This window comes from Nelusetta ayraudi, unplaced genomic scaffold (genome assembly GCF_046127955.1).
Source record: "Nelusetta ayraudi isolate G7.1 ecotype Tasmania unplaced genomic scaffold, CSIRO-AGI_Nayr_v1 ptg000089l, whole genome shotgun sequence".
Taxonomy (NCBI): domain Eukaryota; kingdom Metazoa; phylum Chordata; class Actinopteri; order Tetraodontiformes; family Monacanthidae; genus Nelusetta; species Nelusetta ayraudi.
Genome location: NW_027466139.1, coordinates 1,129,971 through 1,157,172, shown reverse-complemented (window position 1 = coordinate 1,157,172; position 27,202 = coordinate 1,129,971). Strand labels below are relative to the sequence as shown.

General features: G+C 49.7%; 1 protein-coding gene across 1 annotated transcript in view; it reads left to right on the top strand.

The window, feature by feature from the left end:
• ccdc88ab (coiled-coil domain containing 88Ab) overlaps positions 1 to 27,202 on the top strand; it is a 44,477-nt gene that overhangs the window by 9,289 nt on the left and 7,986 nt on the right. The window contains exons 4-30 of the mRNA XM_076046017.1: positions 9,066 to 9,135; positions 12,959 to 13,017; positions 13,151 to 13,234; positions 13,334 to 13,474; positions 14,249 to 14,421; positions 16,860 to 16,941; positions 17,473 to 17,631; positions 17,795 to 17,941; positions 18,031 to 18,175; positions 18,710 to 18,888; positions 19,414 to 19,551; positions 19,706 to 19,889; positions 19,995 to 20,125; positions 20,271 to 20,564; positions 20,662 to 20,844; positions 21,293 to 21,571; positions 21,677 to 21,801; positions 21,903 to 22,041; positions 22,603 to 22,779; positions 22,896 to 23,057; positions 23,947 to 24,224; positions 24,317 to 24,460; positions 24,545 to 24,731; positions 24,863 to 25,008; positions 25,123 to 25,215; positions 25,441 to 25,643; positions 25,963 to 26,010. Of these exons, the coding sequence (XP_075902132.1) occupies positions 9,066 to 9,135; positions 12,959 to 13,017; positions 13,151 to 13,234; positions 13,334 to 13,474; positions 14,249 to 14,421; positions 16,860 to 16,941; positions 17,473 to 17,631; positions 17,795 to 17,941; positions 18,031 to 18,175; positions 18,710 to 18,888; positions 19,414 to 19,551; positions 19,706 to 19,889; positions 19,995 to 20,125; positions 20,271 to 20,564; positions 20,662 to 20,844; positions 21,293 to 21,571; positions 21,677 to 21,801; positions 21,903 to 22,041; positions 22,603 to 22,779; positions 22,896 to 23,057; positions 23,947 to 24,224; positions 24,317 to 24,460; positions 24,545 to 24,731; positions 24,863 to 25,008; positions 25,123 to 25,215; positions 25,441 to 25,643; positions 25,963 to 26,010 (4,150 nt within the window). The remainder of the gene's footprint in view (positions 1 to 9,065; positions 9,136 to 12,958; positions 13,018 to 13,150; positions 13,235 to 13,333; positions 13,475 to 14,248; positions 14,422 to 16,859; positions 16,942 to 17,472; positions 17,632 to 17,794; positions 17,942 to 18,030; positions 18,176 to 18,709; positions 18,889 to 19,413; positions 19,552 to 19,705; positions 19,890 to 19,994; positions 20,126 to 20,270; positions 20,565 to 20,661; positions 20,845 to 21,292; positions 21,572 to 21,676; positions 21,802 to 21,902; positions 22,042 to 22,602; positions 22,780 to 22,895; positions 23,058 to 23,946; positions 24,225 to 24,316; positions 24,461 to 24,544; positions 24,732 to 24,862; positions 25,009 to 25,122; positions 25,216 to 25,440; positions 25,644 to 25,962; positions 26,011 to 27,202) is intronic.

Here is a 27,202-nt window from a genome sequence, read left to right as displayed (position 1 = left end):
CACACACACACACACACACACACACACACAGGGTTGTTTTCAGTGTGCTAAATACCTATTTTTACTTTTTCTTTTTCTCTCCAACATGTGAAGTGATCATTTCAATCCTTTCTAGATTTTCTTTTAGCTTCACTTTGCTCGTCAACATCCTGTTAGTCAGGCCCCCCCCCCACCCCCTCCCACCACTGGTCTGATTGAAACAATCAAGCATTGTGTCGGCTCTGGAGTCATCAGAGAGCCTCGGTGAGCAGCGTCAGACGTCCTGCTTAATCATCTCCCTCGGTGTCGGTGGCAGGGTCACCGGCCGGCGGGGTCAAGCGCTGGCCAGTTGAGCCTGTGGATGATGAGATGACGGGCAGCTTTAAGGACGTCAACCAGAGGATTCTGGGTAGTTTGAGTCTCCGCCGGCGCAAACGCCTCTTTCTGCCGGCAGAACAACAACACCTGTGCGACGTTCTTTGGCCGATTTTTCCGTCTGTCTGCGCTGTTTTCTGCTACCCAGAAGTTGTGTGTATGTCACACACACAGCTGAGTTATATTGAGGCCAGGCAAGACGGCAACCGTTCTGTAGTTGTCAACGTCATTTATTTCTGTCGATGAGGTCAGTTATCTATATCTATCTATATCGACGTCGTCTTCGCACCTCCGTGACACCGGCTGATCACGCTAGCTGTGTGACCTTCCGAGGAAGACGGAGGTCTGCCTCAAAACTTGCAATATTTGCGTGTCTGTTACAGAGGGAAAAATACCAACGCTCTTATAAATCCCCTGCAGTTGCTGCTTTTGTTGCCGGCCATTCGCAGGGTCTTGTATCATATTGCTTTTCAAGGACCATGTTAAAAAAAACAAAAACAAAGCGTAACAAAGTCAGGAGCACTCTGGTGGTACTTTAATGGATTTTGCGACTTTTCAATTTACGATGCATCCCGGCGCTGAGAGGCCTTGAAACGGTGCCTCGCTACTTCCTGCCATCGCTTTAATTGATCTCGCTGGTTGTCTCGAGAGAGAGAGAGAGAGAGAGAGAGAGAGAGAGAGAGAGAGAGAGAGAGAGAGAGAGAGAATTGACTTGGAGCTCTCAGTAATGGATCATCCAGTGTCTCGATGGCCAATTCATTAACCCTTTTGAACCAGTGGGGGCAGCCACTCTCCCTCCCCCAACTGCCCCCCCCCCCCCCCATCACATCCCACCTCATCCAGCCTCTCTCTGCTGATGTGACTCTCAAGCCTGAGCACATTTTGCTGAAGCGGTGAAACTTGAACTGTTTGAAGCGTCGTCCCTCGTGTCAAAGTCTCGCCGTCCAGACGGAATTTATTTCACAACCAGAATGTGCAGAGCGGATCTCAGAGAGCACCGTTCTCCGCCCAGAAGAGCAGAACTGATGATGGCCTTGCCATGTGTCGCCGAGCGAGCCAGAGGAAAAGTCCAGTTTCTGCTTCCTGCGCTGGGATAACAGCTTTTCCCGTCGCTCCCAAGCTTTCATGTCTGTGAGAGCTCGTGGCGGTCGGTCCAAATAGTGCACCGGGCCTCTTTTTAATTTAGTGGCCTTGGCTTGGCAGCCTGCAACAGGATGCAAAGCCTCAACCGGCTGAACCAAATTCCTTGTGCTTTTTCTGTCTTTCACCCAAAGGCGTCCACTCTTTCTTTCTTTTCCATAAGAACTCCGCCCTGACCGAGCGTCTCGTGCCGTTGGCGCCGGGTTGTAGAAACTCACTCTTGGATGCTGTGTGTGTTTCTTGTGACGACGGTGGCCTCCGTGTTGTTGGAGAATAAAGGCGGCGCTGTGTTGCCGGCCAGAGCTCAGAGCTTTGCTTTGGTTTGGTTTGGTTTGGGAGGGGCGTGGTGCCGAGGCTCGCAGCTCTGTTTAGACTGTTTAAATGTTAACAGAGGCCTCCATTCAGGGTGAGCGGCTGCGGCCCCGAGGCTCTGCAGGCTTTGCTCAGGCTCCCAGAATGGATAATGAAGGTTGACTTATCAGACTGCGTCCCTGTGTGTCAGTCTTTAGGTTCCACCCAAGGTGAGCGAGGACACGTGGAGCCTCTGTGCCCTTTTCTATGTTAATGCTGCATATTAATTGTGTTACTGGGGATTGGTGAAGTCGACACACTCCACTGCTGCCTGAGTGGAAGTGGGTTTTTTTTTTTCCTTTTATTCTTCTTGTTGACCTGCAGCCTCACAGAGATGCTGTGTTACTGGGCCAGTGAGCTGCTTCTGACTCACTTCCTTCGCCCTCGCCCGCTTCTCTTCACAACTCTACCTCCATCACATCCTAAGAACACAGCGGTCTTCCCGTGAAGCCTTTCTCTTAATGTTATGTTTGGGGTTTTTTTTTTGCGTTACCCTCAATTTGCACGTATCCAAAAATACATTCGACCGTCATCGCTTCTCAGACGGCCCCCGTCGGCTCCGCCCCCGTCCTGCCGCTCAGCTATGAGCTCATCAGATTATTAGGGCATGTGCTCGTAGCTCGGGGCTAAATGTGTGTTGTCATGCAGACTCACATGCTAGCAACACTCGTCTCAGTATTCTGTTGTTTACGTCCTTGTTGAGGCTCCTTCCTAGGAACCCAAGGAAGTGTGATAACTGAGGATGATGAGGGATGAATCTATGAAGAGAATAGTGTTACTTACTTAGAATGTGGTTTATATTTACAGGGATAGTTAAGTAGTATGTATGTGCATATTTGATGTATTTATATGGATATCTGCATAGTATATGCACATATACTATCATGTTATATTATGTAATTTTGTGTTTTATTATATTTATAAAGATATGTATATTTTTATTTCTATATTATAAGTTTATATAGATATTTATGTAGTGTATATATGTTATAGACATTTATATGGGTGTTTATGTATTTACATGATGTCTGTGTGGCAATATTTGGTGATATTTTGCTACAAACTGAAGAATCGTTAAAAAGGCCGTTGGAAATTAAAGTTTTTTACATCTTCCGACTATTTGTACGTACTATGTGCAGTGTTTTTACATGTCATGTTGTGTTTGTTGAACATGTTGGAGATAAATGTCTTCAGTCAGTCAGTCAGTGAGTCAGTGGAGCATCCTGGCATGACCTGCACTAGGAGCTGGAATAGTGACTCAGTTCAAACTAAAGTGAGTCCGGCTCAGTAGAAACTCTTCAGCCTGGCGTCCTTGTTGCAGTCATTCTTCCTCGCTGTCGCATGCCTTTTATGGATGATTCCCACGCAGCATCGCGTTCTATTCATTCTGACCACAAGCGAAATAGAAGATGAGCTCAAATGTCATCGGTGTGGTTTGTTGCTGTTGGCCCGCTGGCTGCCTGTGCGGAGCGACTCTGAGGCCGACGTGTTCACACGTCTCTCTTCAGGCCTCATTATTGCTTTTTGTCGTGCATCTCTTTGGTTTTCCAGACCCGTGTGATTTCCCCATGCCGCATGAACACAGAGCCGGGTGTGAAACCCGACACTCTCAGAAGAAACATTGTGACAACATTTGCGTGTGACACATAAGGATGTACATGTGATGCAGAGGGGAAGTAGCAGCAGGAATAAATCAGTTGTCAGTTGTGTTTGCTAGAGCAGCGTTTCTCAACTGGTGGGTCGCCACCCAAAAGTGAGTCGCGGAGCTAGTTTGATTGGGTCCCAGCTTTGTGGGCGGTTTCACTTTTTTTTTTTTTGTACATAAAAAGTGATTTTAAGATATATTTATTTATAGAGAAGATGTTGGACATTTATTTTGCAGAACGCAAAAAACTCAATTCTAATTATTTCAATCATTTATTTACTGGACGTGATAGAAAGTGGGCCAGCCCTTTTAAATCTGTGGAATAAATTGTGGTTCATTATGAGGAAATAGACTGAGACAGTCTAACAGTGGAGAACCACTGCGCTAGAGTGGTTAGCTAGTGTGTGTGTGTGTGTGTGTGTGTGTGTGAGTGTGTGTGTGTGTGTGTGTGTGTGTGTGTGTGTGTGTGTGTGTGTGTGTGTGTGTGTGTGTGTGTGTGTGTGTGTGTGCCTGAGTCTGAGCCCCGGGGGTGACGGGGCAGAGGGTCCAGGCCTCCCCCGGCCCACCTGCCTCCACCTTTCCTGGGCCTATCAGCAGGATCAGCTCGTCCACTGGTTGAGCCCGAGGGGCCCCGCTGTTAAAAAGCACTCTGACCCGACGGATAACAGCCCAGAACAAAAGGAGCCGCCGCTAATGGCCGCTTCTTTCCTCCTCCTCTTCCTGGTGTTGGAGATGATCCGTCCATCTGGACCACCAGTGGACCCACTGCTGTTCTTTTAAGGGGGGGGGGGCTGCTGGGTCCAAGGCAGTCCCAACTATCTGGGAGGTCAGTCAGCGCGTTGGCCTTCATCATCATGCTGCCTCTTTATGCAAAAACAGTAAAAATGAGATGAAGCCATCAAAGATCAAAGGTTGCCTGTGACTGCAGGATGTTGCAGTTCCTGCCTACTGCAGTGCGCAACCCCCTTGTGTGTGTGTGTGTGTGTGTGTGTGTGTGTGTGTGTGTGTGTGTGTGTGTGTGTGTGTGTGTGTGTGTGTGTGTGTGTGTGTGTGTGTGTGTGTGTGTGTGTCACAGTGCTGAACAGAACAGCGGGACGAGGTTCTATTAGTATCGACTGGGTTGGCGGAGCTCTGCTGAGAGCCGCTGTTGAGTGGCTTCACCGTGCTTGTGTTGGAAAAGAGGAAGCTCGCTCCTTCCCTTTGTCGGCGCTAATAACCTTTCCAAGTTCATCATCTCTGCAGCTCCGCCCCACCCAACACCACCCAGCCCCACCGTCGGGGAGGAGACTGCGGCGCCGAGACCCAGAAGAGAACTTACACACACACACACACACACGAGTGTGTGCATGTGGCACATGCGGTGCTGCTGCTGCTGCTGCTGCTGCTGCTGCTGTACTGTGCGTGTCAGACACACGGACACGAGGAGAATAAACCCCGTCTCCCCGTTTCCATGGCAACGCTCTGCATCCGCAGAATGGGTGTGATTCACTCTTTCAGGGTTCAGCCTGCGTTTTGCACGCACACACACTAACACACACGCACACGGTGTTACAATTACTCCCCTGTTGAGGCGCAGCCGGTAGCGGAACTTGTCTTATTTGTGTGTGTGTGTGTGTGTGTGTGTGTGTGTGTGTGTGTGTGTGTGTGTGTGTGTGTGTGTGTGTGTGTGTGTGCGCACACAGGTGTTTTGCCACTTCCTGGCCTCCTCTGTCTAATCATGCATCCATCACGACAAGGAAATCAAGCCGTCAGCAGTTGGAAGTGGTTGTTTTCTCTCTGCTCTTCTTGTCATCTTTGTCTCAACTCCACTGAGGTGGAAGCAGAACGCCGCCTCTTCCTGCCTGCCTTTATTTCTGTCTTCCCGTTCGGTTTCAGTCGTGGAATGGAATTGGATCTGCGAGCGGGGAGCAGAGAGATGGAGTCGGAGTGTTGAATATTAGATTTTTGCTTTGCTTGTGTACGTCTAACGCAATAAATCAGATTCCATCCGAGTGCAAGCTGTGCAGGTTGCAGGTTGTGTTTGGCCAGTGTGTTGTTGTATCAGTCAGTCTGCCCCCCCCACCCCCTCCCCCCCAGGGCAGCGGTGGCTACACATGTAGCTCACCACCACCACCAGAGTGAATGTGGTCAGAATGAATAATGGGTTCAGTGTAAAGCGCCTTGAAGAGCGCTGTATAAGTCCAGTCCAGAATTATTATTATTATTATTATTATTATTATTATTACTACCAGTCGGTGTCGGGAGCTCCATGGAAGAGGAGAGGAGCTGCGAGTCTTCTCAGGATCAATAACGCAGCATTGTGGTGTGATGGAGGAGGGGGTGGAGGGGGAGGGGAGGAGGGATGGGGGAGGCGGCTCAGCCTGGCGTGCCTGGAGTGAGAAACGATGGAATCAACGCTGCGTCTCTCTCTCTCCGCCTCCTGGATCTCTCTCCCCCTCTTCATTGTCCTCCGCTGCTGCTGCTGCTGCTGCTGCTGCTGCTGCATCAGTCATTGACTTGCTGCACGTGTGCATGTTGTCCTTTAGAGAAGCGTCCAGTGGATTAGCAGTCAATGCTGGAGACTGACACAGTGAGTGAGCCAAGGACACCCCCCCCCCCCAATCCCCTACCGGGGAAATCTCTTGGTTTTTAAAACTGTGTGACATGCGCACGTACGTGCGCGACTCTGAGTCTTCACGCCGCCTCACCGACGGCTCTCCCTCCCACTGCGTCCGTCATATTTTGTGGATAAAAGCTAAGCCGCTGCCGGCTAATCCAAGAGCCGTATTTTAGCATGCGAGCCTGCAGCAAATCCTCGGAGTTACTGACTTTTTCAAATTTTACCCCTTTACACCAACATTTGGAGCAGATATTCCCTTCAGCTGTGTGCTGATATGGCAGCTACATGTTAGTCTGTCTTCAGTTTGGAGCTGCTTCAGTTTTCCCTGTACGTCTTCCATGCATCAGTCAGGTCTGCACGCAGACCCAAGACAATCTACAGTGTAAAATAGTCATAGAAGTGTCCAAACCTCTGACTGTGTACCGTGTACATCAAAATATTTTTCCATCTTCTGGAGCCTAAATCGGGATCTCTTTGCTTTGGTCTCCGTCCCTCCAGCCGTGTGTGGCCCTGCAGTGACGGCTCATCACGGCTGGAGAGGATGGAAAGAAACAGACTGGGAGAGCGGCACATGTGGCGCTGGCTCAGCAAACACATGCTGCTATTGGAAGTGGACAGGTGTGGTCCAACAATGGTCCGGGGTGGGACAGGTGCTGTTTGAGGTGCTTTGTATGTTTTGTTGCTCGGCTTGAAGGCTGCGAGTGAACTCTGTTCTCAATAGCTACTCTTTATATGTGTCGCAAAGCTACATGTGCCATTGCATGTTTGCGCACGTGTCGAGGTATAAAAGCACGGCGCCTTCAAGCCTCAGTGTCACGAATCCAAGCCGAGAACCTGAAAATATGGAAGACCTTCCACCTCGGAGGGTTCTAGATCAGTGCTTCTCAGCTGGTGGAACATTATTTCCTAATAACTCCACAAAAATAAAAACCTTAGCCCACTTTCTATCATGTCTAGTAAATAAATTATTGAAATTATTGACTTGAATTGTGCGTCCTGCAGAAAGAATTCCCACTGTTTTCTCTATAAATATATATATATATATATATATTTTTTTTAGAAAAAAAGGAAACTGCCCACGACCCACCAGTTGAGAAACACTGTTCCAGGCTGACTGGCTGGTGATTTTCCTGGCTGGTCCACTTCACTCTCACCTCGCTTGCCCACTGGAGGCTCTCTCTCCCCAGAGTGGCCGTCGGGTGTCGCAGGCGGCGCTTTGGCTTCTCTCCCGCCGCCAGGGACCAACTGTGGCTGTTGGAGCCCAGCGGATCATTGCGTCTGACACTTGTTCAGTCCGTCCGTCTGTCTCCTCTGCCTAATGATATTCAGTCGTGACAATACGGCGTGAGCCTCGTACATGCGTTGCTTTAATATATTTACGTCTCTTTGTGTTTTTTGGAGTCGCCGTTATTACATATTTGCTGTTACCTTTGCAGATATTTTCATTCGTGGTTGAAATAGTTTTTGCAGTGCAGATGAGTCACCCGGAAGCACAAGATGTCCTTGTCTGTTTTATTTTGGTTTTAAAGTGTCTGGAGATGGATGGAATGAAAACAAAGTGTCCCCTCTCTGCTGACCGGCCCCATGCATCACCATGGACAGACAGACATACAGACAGACAGACAGACAGACAGACAGTCTTTTAGGGTGAAAGCTGTTAAACGAACAACCTCAGTGTCAGCGCCTGCGAGCTAATAACCATGACCGGCGCTCAGTAAGAGCCAAACTTTGAGCTTCACCTCCAGACGCTGCAGTTTGGCAGCTCAGGCCCGGCCGAGTAACGCAGCTCCGTTACACAACAAGACTTTGCTCCACGCGGTCGCACAGTGGCTCTCTTTATCTTCTGCTCTCTAGGAAGACAGGTTCATAAACCCAGAGGATTTTTAGAGTGAAGCATCTTTGGAACTTTGGAGGTGCGAGTCCAAGTTGGACGCTTTGTTTATATACATTGTGAAAGAAAACGTTTTTTTTTTTCAGTGTTTCCAGTGAATGCACCGTGCTGTGTAGATCCCACCTCATCAGTTTTAGTTCATGGTTCAGTTTTTTTTTTCCCTCCAAGTTCATTTTTGGAAAAGCTTACGTGCACAGACGCAACTCTGTGTTTAACCTACTTAAACTGTAGCATGATGTCAGACCTGGGGTCTCCACTATGAGCTAATGCAATATGTATAGGCCAGATGGTTGCGACAGGAGGTGAGGGCTTCCTCCAAAGCCCTTTTTCTTGTGACCTCAGCAGTGGTGTGCATGGTAGAGTGAAACCTGGAGGTCACAGCGGTTCAAACTGGTGTATGAACCATGCTTGCAGTATTTCCCTCCTGATCTGTCCTGCTAGAAATAACCCAGTCCTGGACTGGTGCCCGAGTCGATGCTACTCAGTTGGACATATAAAACACTTTGCCTGTTGTGGCTTGAACAAAAAGACATTTGGGTTGTATTAAACTCAATAGAATTTGCATAATGTCAGTGAGAACAAAGGGAAGGAAATTGAATTTCGTCAACTCTTTAGCAATGAGTCGTCGCCAGCAGCTTGTTTGTGTGCTGCTCCGGGCCCCTAATGTGATGTTTGGGCTTTGACTGACGCTGCCAAGCTCTTTGCCTTCTCCGCCACTGGCTGTATGAGCCTCAGACGTACATCAGTGCGGGTGTCTGGGTGGCGCTCTAAATTGCAGCCCTGGGTTTGGTTTTGGTGGCAGTGATTGACATCTGAATGGACCGGGGGGGCCCCCGGAGAAAACCTGCACCGGCAATTCCAGCCACTCAAGTGCTTCTCTGTCTCGCAGCGTCACGTACTCTGCACTGTGATCTACTGATTGACTAAAAAAAAACTGGCACCTGAGTTCAAAGCTCTCTTTTTTTTTTCTCTCTCTCTTTTATCGGTCCTCATGAAGCCAGGTTTTAATACGCGGGAGCTGAAACATCGTCGCAGTCGCAACCGTTTGCTGACGTCGTGTGTTTTTCCATGTCTCTGCTTCACAGGAGACCCTCCAGCAGCTGGTGATGATGCCTTTGCCAAACGTGCTGGTGCTGGGCCGTAACCCGCTCTCAGGTAGGTGTCGGCCAAACTCAAGTTTAATAAAAAAAAATTAAAAAAAAAAATTAAATGAAATTTTAAAAGAGATCTCAGTAGAGAGCCGTGGCGTGGACCGGGTTTGTGCCACCTGAGGTGTTGAATTCAATCGCAGCTCGACCCTCTGATCCCACCCTGAGATCTGATACACCCACGCGGCCTTGAAGGAACCGCAGAGCCGTATCGAGTGTTTGATTCACGGCAGCAGTGTTTTTTCTGTGCAACTTGACCCCGGTGGCGGCCAAACTGCGACCCGATAACGGAGGAGCTTTGTGTCGCAGCAGCTGCGGGGAAACAAAACGGCTGCACGGAGACAGAAGCCGCTTGTATCAAGCGTCGCTCGCAGCCTCAACGGTGTGATCAGATAGTTTGGATTTACACAGTGAACAGACTCTGCAAGTGCAGTCATCACCTGGGCAGAGTGAGCAGCTCTCAGGCTCAGCGGACCTGCTGACAGCTCACCGCCTCCTGATCTCCACTCACCTCCAGCGGCCTTGCCCCCCCCCCCCCCCCCCCCGCTCGCTCAACTCTGTACCTCCATCCACCTCCACCTGATTCAGCTTCTGTTTCTCCTCTTCTTTTTTTTTTTTACTATTTCCACTCTGGCGTCTAATTCGGACTCCCGTGGAACGCCTCGGCGGGATTTCACCCCGAGAGTCTTTCCTGCGCACGTCACGTCGCGTTTCACGGCAGCTTTGAAACTCTGCAGAACCGCAGCTGCGCGGAAGCGGCTGAGGGGAAAATATCACGTTAATGCCAGAGTCGCTCGACCCTTTTCAGACGGAAGCGAGGGGGGAGGGGGGGAGGGGGGGGATTTTTCCGCTACTGAATCGGCCTCAGACCGGCGTTCCTCGGAGCGTCGTTTGGCCTCCAGCGCATCGCTCCTCAGTGAGTCAGTCGCAGCGGCGGCGGCTCTGCGGCTGCCAGCTGAAAGTCATCGGCCATGTGGCTTTTATTAGGCTCTCAGTGGGAGTGGGGGGGCAACACTGCTGCATGCAGTGTGTGTGTGTGTGTGGGTCTGTTTGCACGCACGTGTGTGCGTTTTTGCTGGGCACGGCAGGGGGGAGGGGTGTCTTAAGAAACAGGGAACACTGGGAGGTCACTGTATCCCCCTCCTCACACACACACACACACACACACACACACACACACACACACACACACACACACACTCGCAGAGGAACACCCCCTTTGTTTAGTCTGCTGTAAAGTCCTGGGAATTCTCAGCCCTGATTGGTACGTTGGTCTGAAAGCTCATCAACCCGTCCACAGCATCGTGATCAGCAGCAGCCACCTGAAAGACAACTGTTGACTGCTGACATCACTTTAAAGGAAGAGTGTGTGTGTGCGTGTGTGTGTGTGTGTGTGTGTGTGTTAGCCAGAAAACCAGATAAAGACAGGAGTGGCACTGCTGCTGCTGCAGCAGCAACAGCGTGACACACTCACACATTCCATCACAACCGCAGCTCATCTCCAGCGCTGCCTGGCGTGCCGTCAAGGATTATTACATCTGCTGTATAAAGGCACGCACACACGCACACACGCACACACGCACGCACGCACGCAGGTCAGCCGGGGCCAAGTGAGCCCTTTGTAGAAAATCCATGCCCGTCGCTTTGCTTCCCTGTTAACTGCAGGAGGGCAGACTGTAATAGTGTGACTGTGGTAAGGAGTTCAAGTCACCGTGGCTCCTTAACTCCTCCACCACCACCCCCACCACCCTCTGTTTCCTGCAAGGAGGAAATAGAGGAGGGGGTGGGGGTGCAGGGTGGGGGGTGGGGTGAGCTGGAAGAGGAAGCTGCGATGAGTAAATGCAGACATTCTGCAACAATGCTGGAGGAAGGAAGCCCAGGACGAGTGGAAGCATGATGCACAGAATAAACAGGTGGATAAACTGTGTGAGTGCTAGCGTGTGCGTGTGCGTGTGTGTGTGTGCATGCACATTCACAGCACATGGGGGGAGGGGGGAGGCGAGCAGTGGGTGGGGCCTCCTCAATATTCCTGCTGTTGCTGCTGCAGGAGGTTTTTTTTTTTTATCATTATTTCTATTTTCAACCTCTCGCCTCCTCGCTCTCTTTTCTCCCTGTGGCTTCTCTCTCTCTCTCTCTCTCGCTCTCTCTCTCTCTCTCTCAGTATTTGTTGTGGCTGCACTCTGCAGAGCCTTCCTCCTTTTGTCTGTTTTTCTTTCATCTCTCCGCCTGCCTCCACCGTTTCCCCCCCGTTTCTTCTCTCGCTCTAACGGTATAAATAATTCATTCCACCACTTCGCTTATCTTCCCCTACATTGCTCCAGTAGATTTGCCGGGGTTTTAATCCCATCCCTGCGTTGGAGCAGGCTCCTCCGGCTCTAATCGAGTACCACTAAGCCCCGAGGCGCCAGAAATTGAGTTTTATCTGCCGTTTTTGGTCCTTTGGACGCCCTCGTCCTCTCCCTTTTATCCAGACTGCAGGTGACGATAGCTGAGCAGGAGTTGGGCTCCCACATTTTCTCAATTAAAAGAACAAATGCAACGCCGCATATGTCAAATTGTAATCAGCCTGTAGATTCGACCAGATTAGACATGTGGTGTGACCGCACTTTTCATCTGGGTGAGATCCACTAAAACTAAAGATCTTGGTGTGGCAGCTGCACACAATGGTGCCAATATTATGGGATGGTCCTCGTGGAGAAAATCAGCAGTGAAATCAGGGGGAAAATTCCTCTGCAAAGCTTTAGTGGATTCTAAAAATAACCTGCTGTGAAATCGCTGTTTGAATGATGGCCCAAAGTAAAACAAAGTCAAAGTTTTACTTTAGAAGTCGCAGCAGTCGCCTGCGTCATCAAAGCATTTGATTTTGCTCTTTATTTAAGTAGTTTTAATAATCTGATTTATTTGAGGTTTTCAGTGTTGTTGTTTTTTTTCCCCCAAATTATAAATGTAGTTTTGTAGTTCCACTTTTCAGCACTTCCTCTTCTTCTGTTGCGTTTGGACACAAGCAGACACTCGGTAGAGAAAACACTCTGTAACTAATCTGGATTTAATATTGTTAGAGCCAGATAGTGGCCACATGGTGAGCTTCTGTATCTCACACACACACACACACACACACACACACACACACACACACACACACACACACACCCTGCCCTCGGTAGGGGAAGAACTCAGATGTAGCAGAGACAAAAGAGACAAATGTTCATAACTCACACACACCGTAGCTCTGAGTCAGTGCAGCTTCCACTCACACACACACACACACACACACACACACACACACACACACACAGCACCTGGTTTGAGGGATCCTGGATCCAACAGATGAGCTCAGGCCTGTCGAGCCAGCGCGCAGCTGTTGTGGCTTCAGCACTTTCTGACAATGTGTCCTGACATGTGGAAGATGCCGCTTCACTGACGGTGCCGGGAAAAACGCTGCGGCACTTTTTAACTGGAGGAAGGGGCTTTTTTTACTGGGAGGGATTGTCGCAAAATAAAAGTGCTGGTAACTGGGACTTCCAAGTGTCTGCGGGATGAACTGAAGGTTACCGGCGTCTCGGTCGGAACTCTGAACTAAGTCACGGTTTCGTTCCTGCCTCGTCTCGGGAAAACAAAGTGCAGCAGACGGAGTGAATGGCTAAACTGCCACGGAGCTCTCAGACACCAGGCCCAGTCAAATAAAAGACAAACCTGTTTTAGTCATTTACTTTCAAATGTCAATGTGCAAGAAAGATTAAGGATGCAGATTCCATTTCTTCAACTCAGTCCGCAGGCTGTTTTTTGTTTTGGTTTTAATTTGTGTCCCTTCCTCCTCTCCTCTTCTTCAGAGCAAGGTCTCGACGAGATGAAGAAGCTGCTGCTGTTGCTGCTGGGCTGTGCTGTGCAGGTCAGTTTTTATTCCTGACGGGTGAAAGCTTTTTTTTAGTCGAGATATATTTTACTGACTCCCCAATCTTCCAGTCATTCCAACGCCTCCAACATATCCTGTCCCTCATTTTCCCCCTTCTGTCTGTTTACAGTGCGAGAAAAAGGAAGAGTATATTGAGCGAATCCAGACTCTGGACTTTGACACCAAAGCTGCCATCGCCTCTCACATCCAGGAGGTATTTCCCCTCCTATAAGCCAGCGACACTGAACCAATGAGGGGAAACGGTCACCTTTTCGTTCCTTGACGTGGACCTCACCACTCTTGCTTGCTTAAGGTGACTCACAACCCGGAGAACGTGGTGGACCTGCAGTGGTTGGAGAGCGGGGAGATGCCTCCTGAAGACCTGGACGGCCTCTCCAGGAACCTGGCCTTCCACCTCAAGCACCTGGTGGACGAGAGGGACACGCAGCTGGAGGTAACAGGAGGAACTGTGTGTCTGTGTTGTTGCACCGTCCTCTCAGGTTGGTGTTCGCTGGAGTCCTCGCTGGAGTCCTCTGCCCTCTGCCGTGGTGGAAACTGCTGCCACTCCTAGAGGGCCGTGTGGAAAGTTTTCCCTTTTTTGCCGTCACCGCAAGAGAGCAGCTGCAGGAAGGAAGGCTTGAAAGTGTGTGCGTGCGTGCGTGTGTGTGTGTGTGTGTGTGTGTGTGTGCGTGCGTGCGTGTGCGTGCGTGTGATCTCCTTTTTTCACACAGTAATTGTTCCAATAAATGAGTTTCCAACCCAAAGGAGATCAGATGCCCATGACTGATAGTGTGTGTGTGGGTGTGCACACGTGTGTGCGTGTGCGTGCGTGCGTGCGCCACGGGTTCTAATAGCATCCAGATTATCAGTGTGTAGTCCAGCCGCTCTCAATTAAAGTCCCATTTCCTGTCACGGGCATCAGACTAAAATACTTTGTGTGTGTGTGTGTGTGTGTGTGTGTGTGTGTGTGTGTGTGTGTGTGTGTGTGTGGGGTCTCAATAGTCGTGTTCCAGTTCTGGCGAGTGAGAACTCTCCTCTGTCTTTGCAGCGAGCAGCACACTGTACACGCAGCGTATGGTGATGAGCTACATCATGTGTGTCAATGTGACCTGTTGCACGCTCATTGCTGGCTATTAGCTAGCGCACAGACTCAAGACAGTGGCTTTCTATTCCACCTTCATTGACACAGTTGAGGATGTCAGTTGTTTGCTGTTCTGCTGTCCCTCAGACCATCGTGGAGCTGACCCAGGAGAGGGACTGCGTGCAGCTCTCCCCTCTGGCTGCCTGTCCCAGCCAGTCGCCTGGAGACTCCCCCAGCATGAGGAGGACCGAGAGCCGCCAGCACCTCTCTGTGGAGCTGGCCGACGCCAAGGCCAAGATCCGCCGCCTCCGGCAGGAACTGTGAGTGCAGCGGCTTCACCGACTCTGCGACTGATCAAACGACGGCGGAATGAAGAAGAATACGGAGTTTGTTTGCCGTTGAACTTCCCAGTTTTGAAGTCATTCTTTGAAAGAAAAGCTGCCACTTCCCCACATCTCTGTTCCTCATTGGTTATTTTGTAATCTTGATGGCAGATTGTTCCTGTAAGAACTTCTTGAAACGTCAACAGGAATGAGATCTTCCTCCAGCAGTTTGTCAGAAAAGCAGCCTGCTTTTTTTGCTTTTACATTGCTTTTTATTGTCATTGTCATTCTCATTGTCGACATCTGGACCCCAACGCTGCAGGCTGCACCGATTGCCTCCGCACAAACGCATCTCACAAACCTCCGTCAGCCCACTTCACTTCTGCTTGTGAATACCGGCGCTTCCTTTTTATTCAGCGCTATAATTCACTGACAGGAAAAACACTGCAGACGCAGGGAGGTTAAAGGATCCTGCGTGGTGGAGGCCAACGCAAACATACCATGACTGCCTAACTGTCTTATTATTTAATAATATTCAGCCAAGGCAACATTTATCCTCCACTTTAGGGCAATCATTTGCATACCAGTCGCCTTTCCCATTTATCATTTTGACAGCTTTAATCTTTGTTTTGAAATAAACACGAGATCTTTGCCTGAGCTGCACTGATACTCACTTTTACTCCAGACGTTGATATATTGCAGGCTTGTAAGACGTTTACTGCTTAATCAACCTCTTGTTGTTCAGAGGAAATATATGAATTCATAGTTTGACGAGGCAACGTACAGGCTGTCCCAGAAGATTAAAGCTCATCTTAAAAGCAATTGTCTTGAAAACTACTGAGTCGAGCTCAATGCATGGCAAAGGCCTGGCTCAACCTGATAACAGAACAAAAATAAAACCTTGAATATAAACCCAGCATATGAACAAAAGACACGCGTGTTGATTGATTACGCTCTTCTCCTCTCAGTGTGGAGAAGTGGCCGTGTGTTGGCTTGAATCAGTGCAGAGAGTTTCCACAGGGCCCAGACCCATGAAGAAATGTTCTGGTGAAAAGCTACGGCTCTCAACAGCACAGAGTCTGCTCTGGTTTCTCCTTGACCTACATTATGACAAGTTCCCTCTGTGGCTTCCTAACCAGCCAGAACGACACCTGACAGTCCAGTGACTCGGCTCGTCGGGTTGCCGTGACGCTTGTTGTTGTTTTGCTGTTTTTGAATTTATATATATATAAAAAAAAATGTTGTCATGTGATTTGAAAGAATCAAAACGGGGACACTGGCGGTGTCGGCTGATGACTGCAGGTCACAGATTCCCCACTGAGGAAGAACAGGCGCATGTTTGTCATCTCAGCGTGCACGTGCCTGCGACAGGCGTGTGTGTGTGCGTGTGTGTGTGTGTTTGGGTTTGAAGGAGTCAGAGCAGTGTGGGTCAGTGTCCCCCCCCCGCCTCCTCTTTCTCTCTGGGGCTTGGAGGCCTCGTCGTTGTCTGAACCGTTTACATATGCAGGCAAAGCAGCTGCATCCTTTACACGAGCTAATCAGAGACGCCAGCGGCCGACAGGTGTTTGTGATTTGAAAGAGCCGAGTTGTTGCAGCCTGAGGTAGAGGAAACCCACTGATGAAACCAAAACAAAAATAGGTAAATATCCTGCCAGGATGCTGACGTCAACTCCACAAATACTGCCACTATTTGGAGGGGAAAGGAGGAAATCAGTGGCGAAGCTCAGGAAGGATGACTTTTTCTTTTTTTTTTTTGAGGGTTTCAGTTGGAAGGCTGCAGGCCATCAGATGTGTAGTCGGCCTCATTGGTATTCTTTGTCTTTGTCTCTTTCACACATGCATGCAAACACATAGACACACACACAAACACACACACACAGGGCATCTGAAGAATGCCGTGGATTTCCTTCTGCCTCCACGTCTGGAGCCTGACTCAGACCGGCAGGAATGTCAGGATGCCCAATTTCACTGTCAGTCCAAGCAATAACTCAGGCCAGGGTCAAAGGTCAGATGGCAAGAAAACAGAGCGGGACGCTGCACTCTGGCTCGAATCGACTCGTTTGAGTTTGTGAAGCGTTTAAATGGTTGCAGCTGAGCAGCCTTTGCTCTCAGGCCTCCTAGACGTCGCTGTTTCTTTTTTCAAGACGAGGGCTCTGAGTTCTCCTGATGTATCGGGCAGAACGTTCCCAGCGGCAAACAGTATTGTAAACATCATGTGAGACAAAGATGGACTGTTGAAACCCCCTCATCTTGACTGGAGGCGGCTTGAGATCAACGGGGTCGATGATGGAATTGAAACAGGATTCTCCCTCTGAACGGATCCACAGATGCAAACCTTATCTCTCGCGCCTGGTTTGAACTTTTATGCGCAGAATTTGTTGTCAAGTCGTGACTCATTGTCTCTCTTTTCTCTTTTTTTGTTGTCTTTTCTTCAGGGAGGAGAAGAGCGAGCAACTGCTGGACACCAGGCAGGAACTGGAGAACATGGAGGTGGAGCTGAAGAGACTTCAGCAAGAGGTGAACCACCGCCTGCTGCACGTCGACCCACACACACACACACACACACACACACACACACACACACACACACACACCTGCCGTCGCCTCCTCCTTCCAAGCTCTTTGTTTCTGCAGTGCCAGGCAGCCTTTAATCAGCCAGCTAGCGTCTTAGCTCATTAAGGGCTATTAGCTCTATCTTTAGTGCAGCCGCTGCCTCACATGGCTTTTTGATTCGGAGTGGAGGCGGCAGGCTGACTGACTGCATGCTGTACACAGGGCATGCGGGGCATGTTTTGTATTAAGAAAAGAATGTTGGCTGCACCAAATATTGCGGAGAGATTGTTCCCTTAATATGTTTACGTCACAGACCAGACTGTTTATTTATAGGCCGTCTGGAGCTGCGTTTCCATGACTGATTCTCGCAAAATTAAAGTGATATCTGTAAAGTTTCGACAAACTACAATGGCAATTTGCAGGTGTTTTCATTGAATGGCGTGAAGCACATAACCCATCATTTCCATATACCCACCATCTGTGTTTGTCCTGCAGAGCTACCAGCTGCTGTCCGACGCTCGGTCAGCTCGGGCCTACCGCGACGAGCTGGACGCACTGCGGGAGAAAGCCATCCGCGTCGACAAGCTGGAGAGCGAGCTCACCCGATACAGGGAGCGGCTGCACGACATCGAGTTCTACAAGGCCAGAGTGGAGGTACACAGCTGTAAACAGTGGCACAAATCACGCCAATGTAATGTAATGAAATGTACTGGAGTCGAAATGCAGCTTCCAAGAAACGGGCAATGAATTAAATATATTGAACAGCTTTTATATATTTTTTGTCTGATTATTTGGCCGTTTGGTGGTCTGTTTGCAGGAGTTAAAGGAGGATAACCAGGTCCTGCTGGAGACAAAGGCCATGTTGGAGGAGCAGCTGGATACCAGTCGTTCCCGGTCTGACAAGCTGCATCTTCTGGAGAAGGAGAACCTGCAGCTCAAATCCAAAATGCACGACCTGGAAATGGTGAGACGGTGGATTTATGGCTCAGACTCTCATTGGTTCCTGTTTATCTCAACACACCTTTATTCCCCGTTTCTCTTCTTCATCCACAGGAGCGGGACATTGAGCGCAAGCGCATGGAGGAGCTGATGGAGGAGAACCTGGTGCTCGCCATGGCCCAGAAACAGAGCATGGACGAGTCCTTGCATCTGGGTTGGGAGCTGGAGCAACTTTCCAAAACACCGGAACTGACCGAAGGTAGGAGGATCTTTCCAAGTGGGAAGGCCGACCACCTTTCCATAAAAAGAAACAGGCGTCTAGGAAAGAGACTCCGTGATGTTGAGTAGAAATGTCACAAAGCCGACAGTCACCTGAGTTAAACAGGTTAAGTGCCTCTGACAGGAATCTGACCAGACTTGTCACCCTCTGTAATCCCCCCTCACGGCCCCTCTCCACGGTCCCCAGCCTGCGCTCAGGTTTCTTTCCACTTGGATAAGAAGTGTAATTAATATTCGCTGGCTCTTGGCGGATAATCTGTGTGTTTGGATTATGAAAGCTGTTAAGAGGTTTAACTAGCCAGGGATCTGGGTAAAGACGTGTGTTTGTCAGAAGCACGTTGTTTGTCGAAAAAGCACTCAAAAGGCTCAAAGGCGTGCGAGGTTTCACCCAGGAGGCGTTTTTCATGAGCTTTGTCATCATTCGCTACAAAAGTGTTGATCCATTTTTGCCAGTTTTTAGGAAAAGTGTTGCTCTAGTTTTAGTCTCACATCTTCTGGCGTCCTCTTGATCCAGCTCCTCAGAAGTCTCTCGGAGAGGAGGTGAACGAGCTGACCTCCAGCCGCCTGTTGAAGCTGGAGAAAGACAACCAGACCCTGCAGAAGACTGTGGATGAGCTGAGAGGAGCAGCCAATCAGGACGCAGCGGCCAGACTGTCCAAAGCCACGCAGGAAAACCACAGACTGAACCAAAGGGTAAAACTTTGACCTCATTTAAAAAGTCTGTTTGTGTTTTTGCTCCGTGTTGTTTTCGCCACCAAGGATGAGCGAGTTGCACCGACTCTGCTCTGCAGTATGTCACACCAACACTCGGTGACAGCTAGAGGAGGGGGTGGAGGAAATGTATGGCGAGGGGAGGATAGGAGGATGAAAGCAAAGCTGTAAATCCCGGCAAACTCTGCATCGCCTTTTCTTCTCCAGTCTTTGACACTCCAGTGCCCTTAGCTAGGAGACGTTCCTCTGCTATTTTCAGAAAAATAAGCCTCGCTCTTGGAATATCCTCCCGATTAGAAAGCATGAAATTATTTTTCCAAAGAGAAACGCAAAGGGAAAATCTGCGGTGAAATAACATCCAAAGTTGCGCAGTCTCGGAATGCTGATGCTGCGAGAGGCAACGTGCATGTGCAGCAGAGTTTTTCAGTATTTGCCTTGATGTATTACTGTGCAATAAAGACGGTTTATGACGGTAATGGAAGCCGCTGTACGGATTGCTCTTTACAGATGGGGCAGCTGGAGACTGAACTGGCGGCAGACCGAGAGTCTCTCCAAACAGTGGAGACGCTCAACACAGACCTGATGAAGGAGAAGGCTTTGTTTGAGAAGACTCTGGAGACCTTGCGGGAAAACTCGGAGAGACAGGTACAGATGTGGAGATCACCGTCCCGTTTTGAAATTTCCAAATAGTCTTTAGTGCCATGTTTTTAGTCAGAGCTTCTATTGAAGTTTCTCTGGTGCAGGGCCCAACAACAAGCTGCGCTTCACGGTTCTTACGCTCCTGATTTCTTGTGTTCAGCTGAAGGGTCTGGAGCAGGAGAACAAACACTTGGGCCAGACGGTATCGTCCTTGCGCCAGCGGTGCCAGGTTGGTGCCGAGGCCCGGGTCAAGGACGTTGAGAAAGAGAACCGCGTTCTGCACGAGTCCATCTGCGAGACCACGGCCAAACTCAACAAGATGGAGTTTGAAAGGAAACAATTGCGTAAGTTATCCATTTTATTTGTTCTAGGTTCCTGCGCTGCCGGCAGTCTCTTCACACCATCGTGCTAATGTGCTAATGTGCTAATGTTTGTTTTTCCCTTGGCAGGCAAAGAGCTTGAAGTCATGAAGGAAAAGGGGGAAAGGGCAGAAGAGTTGGAGATTCAGATGCAGAAGTTGGAAAGGGAAAACGAAAGTCTTCAGAAGAAAGTGGCCAGCCTTGGGATTACATGTGAAAAGGTCCGGAGGAAGTCCAAATGCTGTGCTTTAAATAGTCCACAGCATGAATATTTGTATGACATTGTGTCCGTATGGTGCTCAGCTTTTGCAGATTTCATTTCTATACATAATACTGAGCATCTCGTGCATGTTTTTGCATGTGTAGGTGTCGTCTTTGGAGAAGGAGAACAATGAGCTGGAAGCAGACGGTCGCCGGCTGAAGAAGAAGCTGGACGCGCTGAAGAACATGGCCTTCCAGCTGGAGGCTTTGGAGAAAGAGAACTCCCAGCTGGAGGACGAGAACCTGCAGCTGCGGCGCTCGGCCGAGAGTCTCCGGTCAGCGAGCACCAAGGCGGCCCAGCTGGAGGCGGAGAACAGAGAGCTGGAGAGCGAGAGGAGCCAAATGAAGCGCACGCTGGAGCTGCTCAAAGCCTCCTCCAAGAAGACGGAAAGATTAGAGGCAAGTGCAGATTCCATTAACGCTTCAATCACCAAATAGACTTGAGACATGGATGTAATGCTGCCGTGTCCGTCCCTGTCTGGCTTTTTGTCCGCAGGTCAGTTACCAGGGTCTGGACACAGAGAACCAGCGCCTGCAGAAATCTTTAGAAAACAGCAGCAAAAAGATCCAGCAGCTGGAGGCAGAACTGCAGGAAGTGGAGGCAGAGAATCAAACCCTGCAGCGCAACCTGGAGGAGCTCAAGATCTCAAGTAAACGGCTGGAACAGCTGGAGCAGGAGGTGAGGCGGCGAAAGCCAAAAACGAATCAACCAGCAATGGAAAATGTCGAGGGTTCGCTTCTTCTCTGGATTAGAACGTGTGCCACATCAAATGGGCGGTGGCTTTAGGTGGTTTACGGACTTAAATTCACAGACCTACTTCCTTAGTTTAGACTCCACCAGGCAGAATTAGGTCACCCACACTGGCCCAAAATCAAAGAGTTGGGGAAGCATAAACAGGCGTGCGTGATACCGCAAATATTATTTGTAAACACTGAAAATATGCCGTTGAGGCTTTGGGACTCACTCTGATAAAATGAAAGCATGTTTCCAAACAGAGCTGCCTTATCCCAAATCATTTGGGGAAATTAATCACTGGCCCGGTGCATTTATCTGCGGCCAAACTTTGTGTTTACAAGGCATCGGGTCGGAGACTAATCCCCTCTTATCGCCGCCGCTTCTGTCCCAGAACAAGACCCTGGAGCAGGAGACCTCGCAGCTGGAGAAGGACAAGAAGCTGCTGGAGAAGGAGAACAAGCGGCTGAGGCAGCAGGCCGAGATCCGCGACTCCAAGCTGGACGACGACAACCAGCGGATCTCGGCGCTGGAGAAGGAGAACCGCACCATGGGCAAGGAGATGATCTTCTTCAGGGACTCCTGCACCAGGGTCAAGGATCTGGAGAGGGAGAACAAGGAGCTGGTCAAGCAGGGCTCCATCGATAAGAAGACCCTCATCGCACTGAGAGAGGTCAGGATGGAGCTGTTGAAATCCAATCCAATCCAATGGGGGTTGGGGGGGGGGTTGTGTTTTTGCTAACTTCTCTGTGCGACTTGTGCACTTTCTCTCTTTTAGGAGCTCGTCAGTGAGAAGTTGCGCACTCAGCAGATGAACAACGACCTGGAGAAACTGACCCACGAGCTGGAGAAGATCGGCCTGAACAAGGAGAGGCTTCTGCACGACGAGAGCTCGGACGACAGGTTCGCCAAAGCCAAGAACACGCAAACGAGCCGCGATGCCGCCCCTGTTGTTGTAAACGCACACAGTAACAGCCACACGGCTCACATGTGTCTTCTATTAGGTTCAAGCTCTTGGAAACCAAGTTGGAGTCGACGCTGAAATCAAGTCTGGAGATTAAAGAGGAGAAGATTGCCGCCCTGGAGGCCAGACTGCAGGAGTCGTCCAACCTCAACCAGCAGCTGCGCCAGGAGCTCAAGACAGTCAGTGACAGCATTTTGAAAGTGTTTCATGCAGATGCCAGTAGAGAGGGTCTTCTATTTTTTTTTTTAAACACACATTGTAAACAGTCCCTCCCACAAAGCCAAAACACACCAATCCCCACTCGAGGACAGCATGTGCCAAAATCCATTTCCAGCACTTACTAGAAACACTGAAAACACCGAGGGATTCCGGAGGTCAATGCATAATTTATTCATCCTCTCTTCCTCCTCTGCTGCCGGGTTTATGTATTTATGAAGCTTTGGGATTCTGCGGTGGAGGAAAAGTCAAACAGAGGATATCTGCTTCCTTTATGGGGTGTTTTGAACTTGCAAACTCAAATCAGTGGCACAGCTAAAGGTAGAGTGGAAACATTGAGGCATCGATGGATGAATGGATGCACTCTAATGGATCCTGTCTGCTGTGGGTGCACTGTCACGCACGTCGTGTCCTGTTAGTTCCATCCAGTGAATTCCACAGGCAGACCTCTGTGAAATTACACCTTCAAGCGTTGCGCATTTGCAAGTATTGGTCGGACTAAAAGAACGCGTGTCCACTTCCAGGTGAAAAAAAACTACGAGGCGCTGCGTCAGAGGGAGGAGGAGGAGAGGATGGTGCAGAAATCGCCCCCTAGAGGTGGGGAGGACCCTCAGATGGTCAGCAAGTGGGAGAAGGAGAGTCACGAGGCCACGAGGGAACTTCTGAAAGTCAAGGACCGACTCATCGAGGTTGAGAGGAATGTGAGTTTGCGTCAGAACTGGTTCGCTGTGACTGTTCACTCGTTTGAAAGGGTGAATGGTGCAAATGGCTCCCAGACTTGCTTTGTAAACATGTTTTTTTTCGGTCTCTCTCCCAGAATGCCACGCTGCAGGCGGAGAAGGTGGCCCTGAAGAGCCAGCTGAAGCAGCTGGAGGCTCAAAGCTCCAACCTGCAGGCTCAGATAGTCGCCGTGCAGCGGCAGACTGCGTCCTTGCAGGAGAACAACACCACGCTGCAGACGCAGAATGCCAAACTGCAGGTACGCAACATGACATCACTGATATCTTCAGTTAAAGAAGAAGAAAGCAGATGTGAATTGTCTGATAATAGCGTGGATTGAAAAATCGAAACTTTTCTCGTCGGTGTTATTTTGCCATCGTAGGTCACGGTGTGTCGCGGCTTTTGCGCCACTTTTCTGTCCTTGCCTTTTCACGCTGGCCTGTTTACACAGTGGCCCTCGCAGGCTGCTTAGCTGCCCCGATTTAGATTTGTACTCCCTGTTTGGCAGCGATTCAAACCCTGCTTATGGGCGGCAGGATTTACACCGGCCGCACAGCAGCTCCTCGCTCTGCCGGGTGCTGTGGGCTTTGATTGCAGGCTTGTGAGCAGGTGTGTGTGTAGGTGGTGATTGAGGGTAAAACGCTGTTCCTTTTAAGGGTACAAAAGGTCCTTTGATAATTACTACGCCCAAGATTAAATGGACTTTAAGAGCCACCGTCATCACAAAGGATGTGCAAAAAGCATTGCCATAGCTGCAGCTTGAGGTTCCGATAAAAACACTGCCCCCTACAGGCAAACTCGGAGGAAAAGATTGTGTTTACATCACCCAGTCTGAAGCTGATGTGGTTTAGTTCTCTAAGACAGTGTTTTTCTACCTTTTTAGCCTGATAATGGTCATGTAGTCTCTTCATGTATTTATACTCAGTCAGATGCACACAAACCTGATATTCAGGGAGGAATTGAAGGAAGAAAATTACATTCCTTTTAAAGCACCGTCACCTGACAATGGAATTTTTTTTTTTTTTTTAATGGGATAATATTTCACGGCACACCTGACATTATTTCACGGTACACCAGTGGTTGGAAAACACTAATCTAAGATATGAAGAGCAACTTTCAATCTTGTTTGTTCTTCCTCTGTGTTTTAGGTGGAGAACTCCACCCTGAGCTCGCAGAGCGCCGCCCTGATGGCCCAGAATGCACAGCTGCAGAGCCAGCAGAGCGGCGTGGAGAACGAACGCGAGACGGCGCTGAAGGAGAAGGAGGATGTGAGGTCCACCTACGAGTTGCTGCTGCGGGATCACGAGAAGCTGGCGGCGCTCCACGAGAGGCAGGCGTCCGAGTACGAGACCCTGATCGGGAAGCACGGCGGCCTGAAGACCTCCCACAAGAGCCTGGAGCAGCAGCACCGCGAACTGGAGGACAAGTAAGCCCATACATTAGATTGGCTTTAGTGGTTTCTGTTCTTTCCTGGAGGCAATGAAGGTTTCTAATTGGTCTGCCCTGTCATGTGTGAAGGTACAAGCAGCTCCTGCAGAGGAAGGGTGAGCTGGACGAGATGGAGAAAAACGTGAAGGAGCAGCAGGAGAAGATGGTGCTGGAGAACCAAATGCACCAAGCCACAGCCGACCAGTGCAAACTTCTGAAAGAGGAACACGACAGGTGGGCCTCAGTTCATTCCCAGGAGCCCCGGTGAGCAATTATACGCATCCTGACGGCAACAACTCTCCCAACTCTCCCTCCCAGGCTGAACAGCAACTATCGGCAGCTGCTGAGGGACAATGAGAACCTCCAGCTGGACCACAAGAACGCAAAGAGCCAGCTGAACAGCGCCAAGCTAGACCAGACCAAGCTGGAGGCGGAGTTCTCCAAACTGAAGGAGCAGTACCAGCAGCTGGACATCACCTCCACCAAGCTCACCAACCAGTGCGAGGTGCGGGAGACACACACGTCTGCTTCTGTTGTTAGGAGTTTCCCACGTCGCCTGCTGAGGCCTCTTCCCGAGACGTCCGTGTTGTGGGACGTTGTCGTGTAAACGCACCATTTTTTTTGTGTGTGTGTCAGCTGTTGAGCCAGCTGAAGGGAAACCTTGAGGAGGAGAATCGCCACCTGCTGGACCAGATCCAGACTCTGATGCTGCAGAATCGAACGCTGCTGGAGCAGACCATGGAGAGCAAGGACCTGTTCCACGTGGAGCAGAGACAATACATGTAAAATCCTCAGCAGATATTTCTTCTCATAACATGGATTTAGGATTAGTTGACTTTAGGATTAGAAGTAGTTTTTTTTACTCATGGTGTTTCTTCCCTTTCACGCTCGGCCAGAGACAAGTTGAACGAGCTGAGGAGACAGAAGGAGAAGCTGGAGGAGAAGATCATGGACCAGTACAAGTTCTACGACCCCTCGCCTCCACGCAGGTAATTAACAGACACCTTTTAATTCATCTAGTTATGGTATTTTTCTGAAACCTAAAAAAAAAAAACACACTTGTTGACTTAAAGGTCCAGTGTGTAATATTTGGAGATTTTGAGTAGAAACAGCGACATCAAGTGGTTACATTTTAGATTGCAGTGCTCTGAAGCTCCCTCGGCCGCTATTTGCTCGTTCTCTCTTGCCATGTCTCACCTCTCTCTCCTGTGCAGGCGGGGCAACTGGATCGCCTTGAAGATGAGGAAGCTGATCAAGCCGAAGAGCCGCGAGAGGATGCGCTCGCTCACGCTGACCCCGTCCCGCTCCGAGATGGGCGACGGCTTCCTCACCGGCTTCCCGGACAGCCAGGACAGCTCGTCCGTGGGCTCCGGCTCCAACTCGCTGGACGACACGCTGGCGCAGAAGAGGAGCAGCAGTGAGTGACAGACCAAACACACAAACCTTTGATGAGTTGCGGTCTCGTTGGAAAATAAAGCAGGAGCACCGAAGATTTTTCCATAGAGTTTGTATGGAGGAAATACTTGACAGCCGCTGGTGTTTTTTCCTTCTCATGTGATAACACACACAGTGTTACTCCACACCTGTGTGTGTGTGTGTGTGTGTGTGTGTGTGTGTGTGTGTGTGTGTGTGTGTGTGTGTGTGTGTGTGTGTGTGTGTGTGTGTGTGTGTGTGTGTGTGTCCTCTCCTCCCCTAACGGCTCCTCTATTTCTCTCTCTCTCTCCCTCTCTGCAAAGGGAGGAGAGGGCAGCAGCCCCATGCCCCAGTGCAGGGCTCCACCAATGGTATGCTGCGGATGGGTAGGGTGGGCGGGGCTTATGAGCCGACTGACGCGTCTCTCAGGGCATGTTTTCGTGAGTCCATCATCGTCAGTGTGACTTCAGCTGTCCTAGACGTTACGGCTGAGCTGGGCAGCGGCAGAAGGTTGACGAACAGAGCCGGGGGGAAGTGGGGACAGAGGGGGGCGGGGCAGAGCGCCGGTCACATGGTCCGACTCTGCGCCAATGACTATGTTTTAGTCGGTCCGTCTTGTTGTTTTCGGCTCGTCATCCTCACGTCAACCTGCTGATCTGCTCGCCTCACCTGTAAGAGACAGGAGAAACACCCCGTGACGTAGCATCCACGCTATTAAAAGGTGCAATGCATTGTGGTTGCTGTCTGCATTCACACACTGTGGCCCAGTTTGGTTCATGGAACTTCAGAGTTCCATAGAGTTTCAGTTCCAGGTTGATCCGGTTCTTCAGGACTGAGCCAAACAGGTGTTGATGATGATTGGTTTTATTTTATTTTATTTTATTTTATTTAATGTTTTTTGTGAATTTAGTGGAAAAAAAACAAAACAAAAAAACTCACAGCAGCAAAAGAAACAAGCACTATAGTCCATACACCATTATGGTCTGAGCATAAACCTCTCACCACCATTGAGTAGTTGATGAATGCTAACGGCCCTCAGTAAAACCATCAAGACGTGTTGGAAACTTCAGTCAGACACAAACAAGTTTCCCACATTTTCCTCCGAGTCGCTCCTGCTGCTCTTCCCCCGACCTCTGACCTTCCTCTCTCCTGATTGCACCCTTTAATATTCTTCATCCTCAGTCTAACGTCGAGGCGATCCAGTCTTGTCAGTCGTGTTGTGTGCTTCACTTTGTGATATCTCAATAACAAGTAGCGCGATGTGACATTTGACCTCCCTGTGTGTGTGTGTGTGTGTGTGTGTGTGTGTGTGTGTGTGTGTGTGTGTGTGTGTGTGTGTGTGTGTGTGTGTGTGTGTGTGAGGAAGAGACTGTGTGTACAGTAGCAGTGGGTGTCCAGCTGTGTGTTTGTCTGAGTTGGTTTTGGACATTTGCATAACATGTTTACATTTGTGTATGTGTTGACACCAGTATGCCCTCTGTAGCATCGCAGAGGTGTTTCGGTGGAACTCCTCCTCCATCCAAAATTCACTCTTTATTTCAAACTAGAAATCAGTTAAAAAAA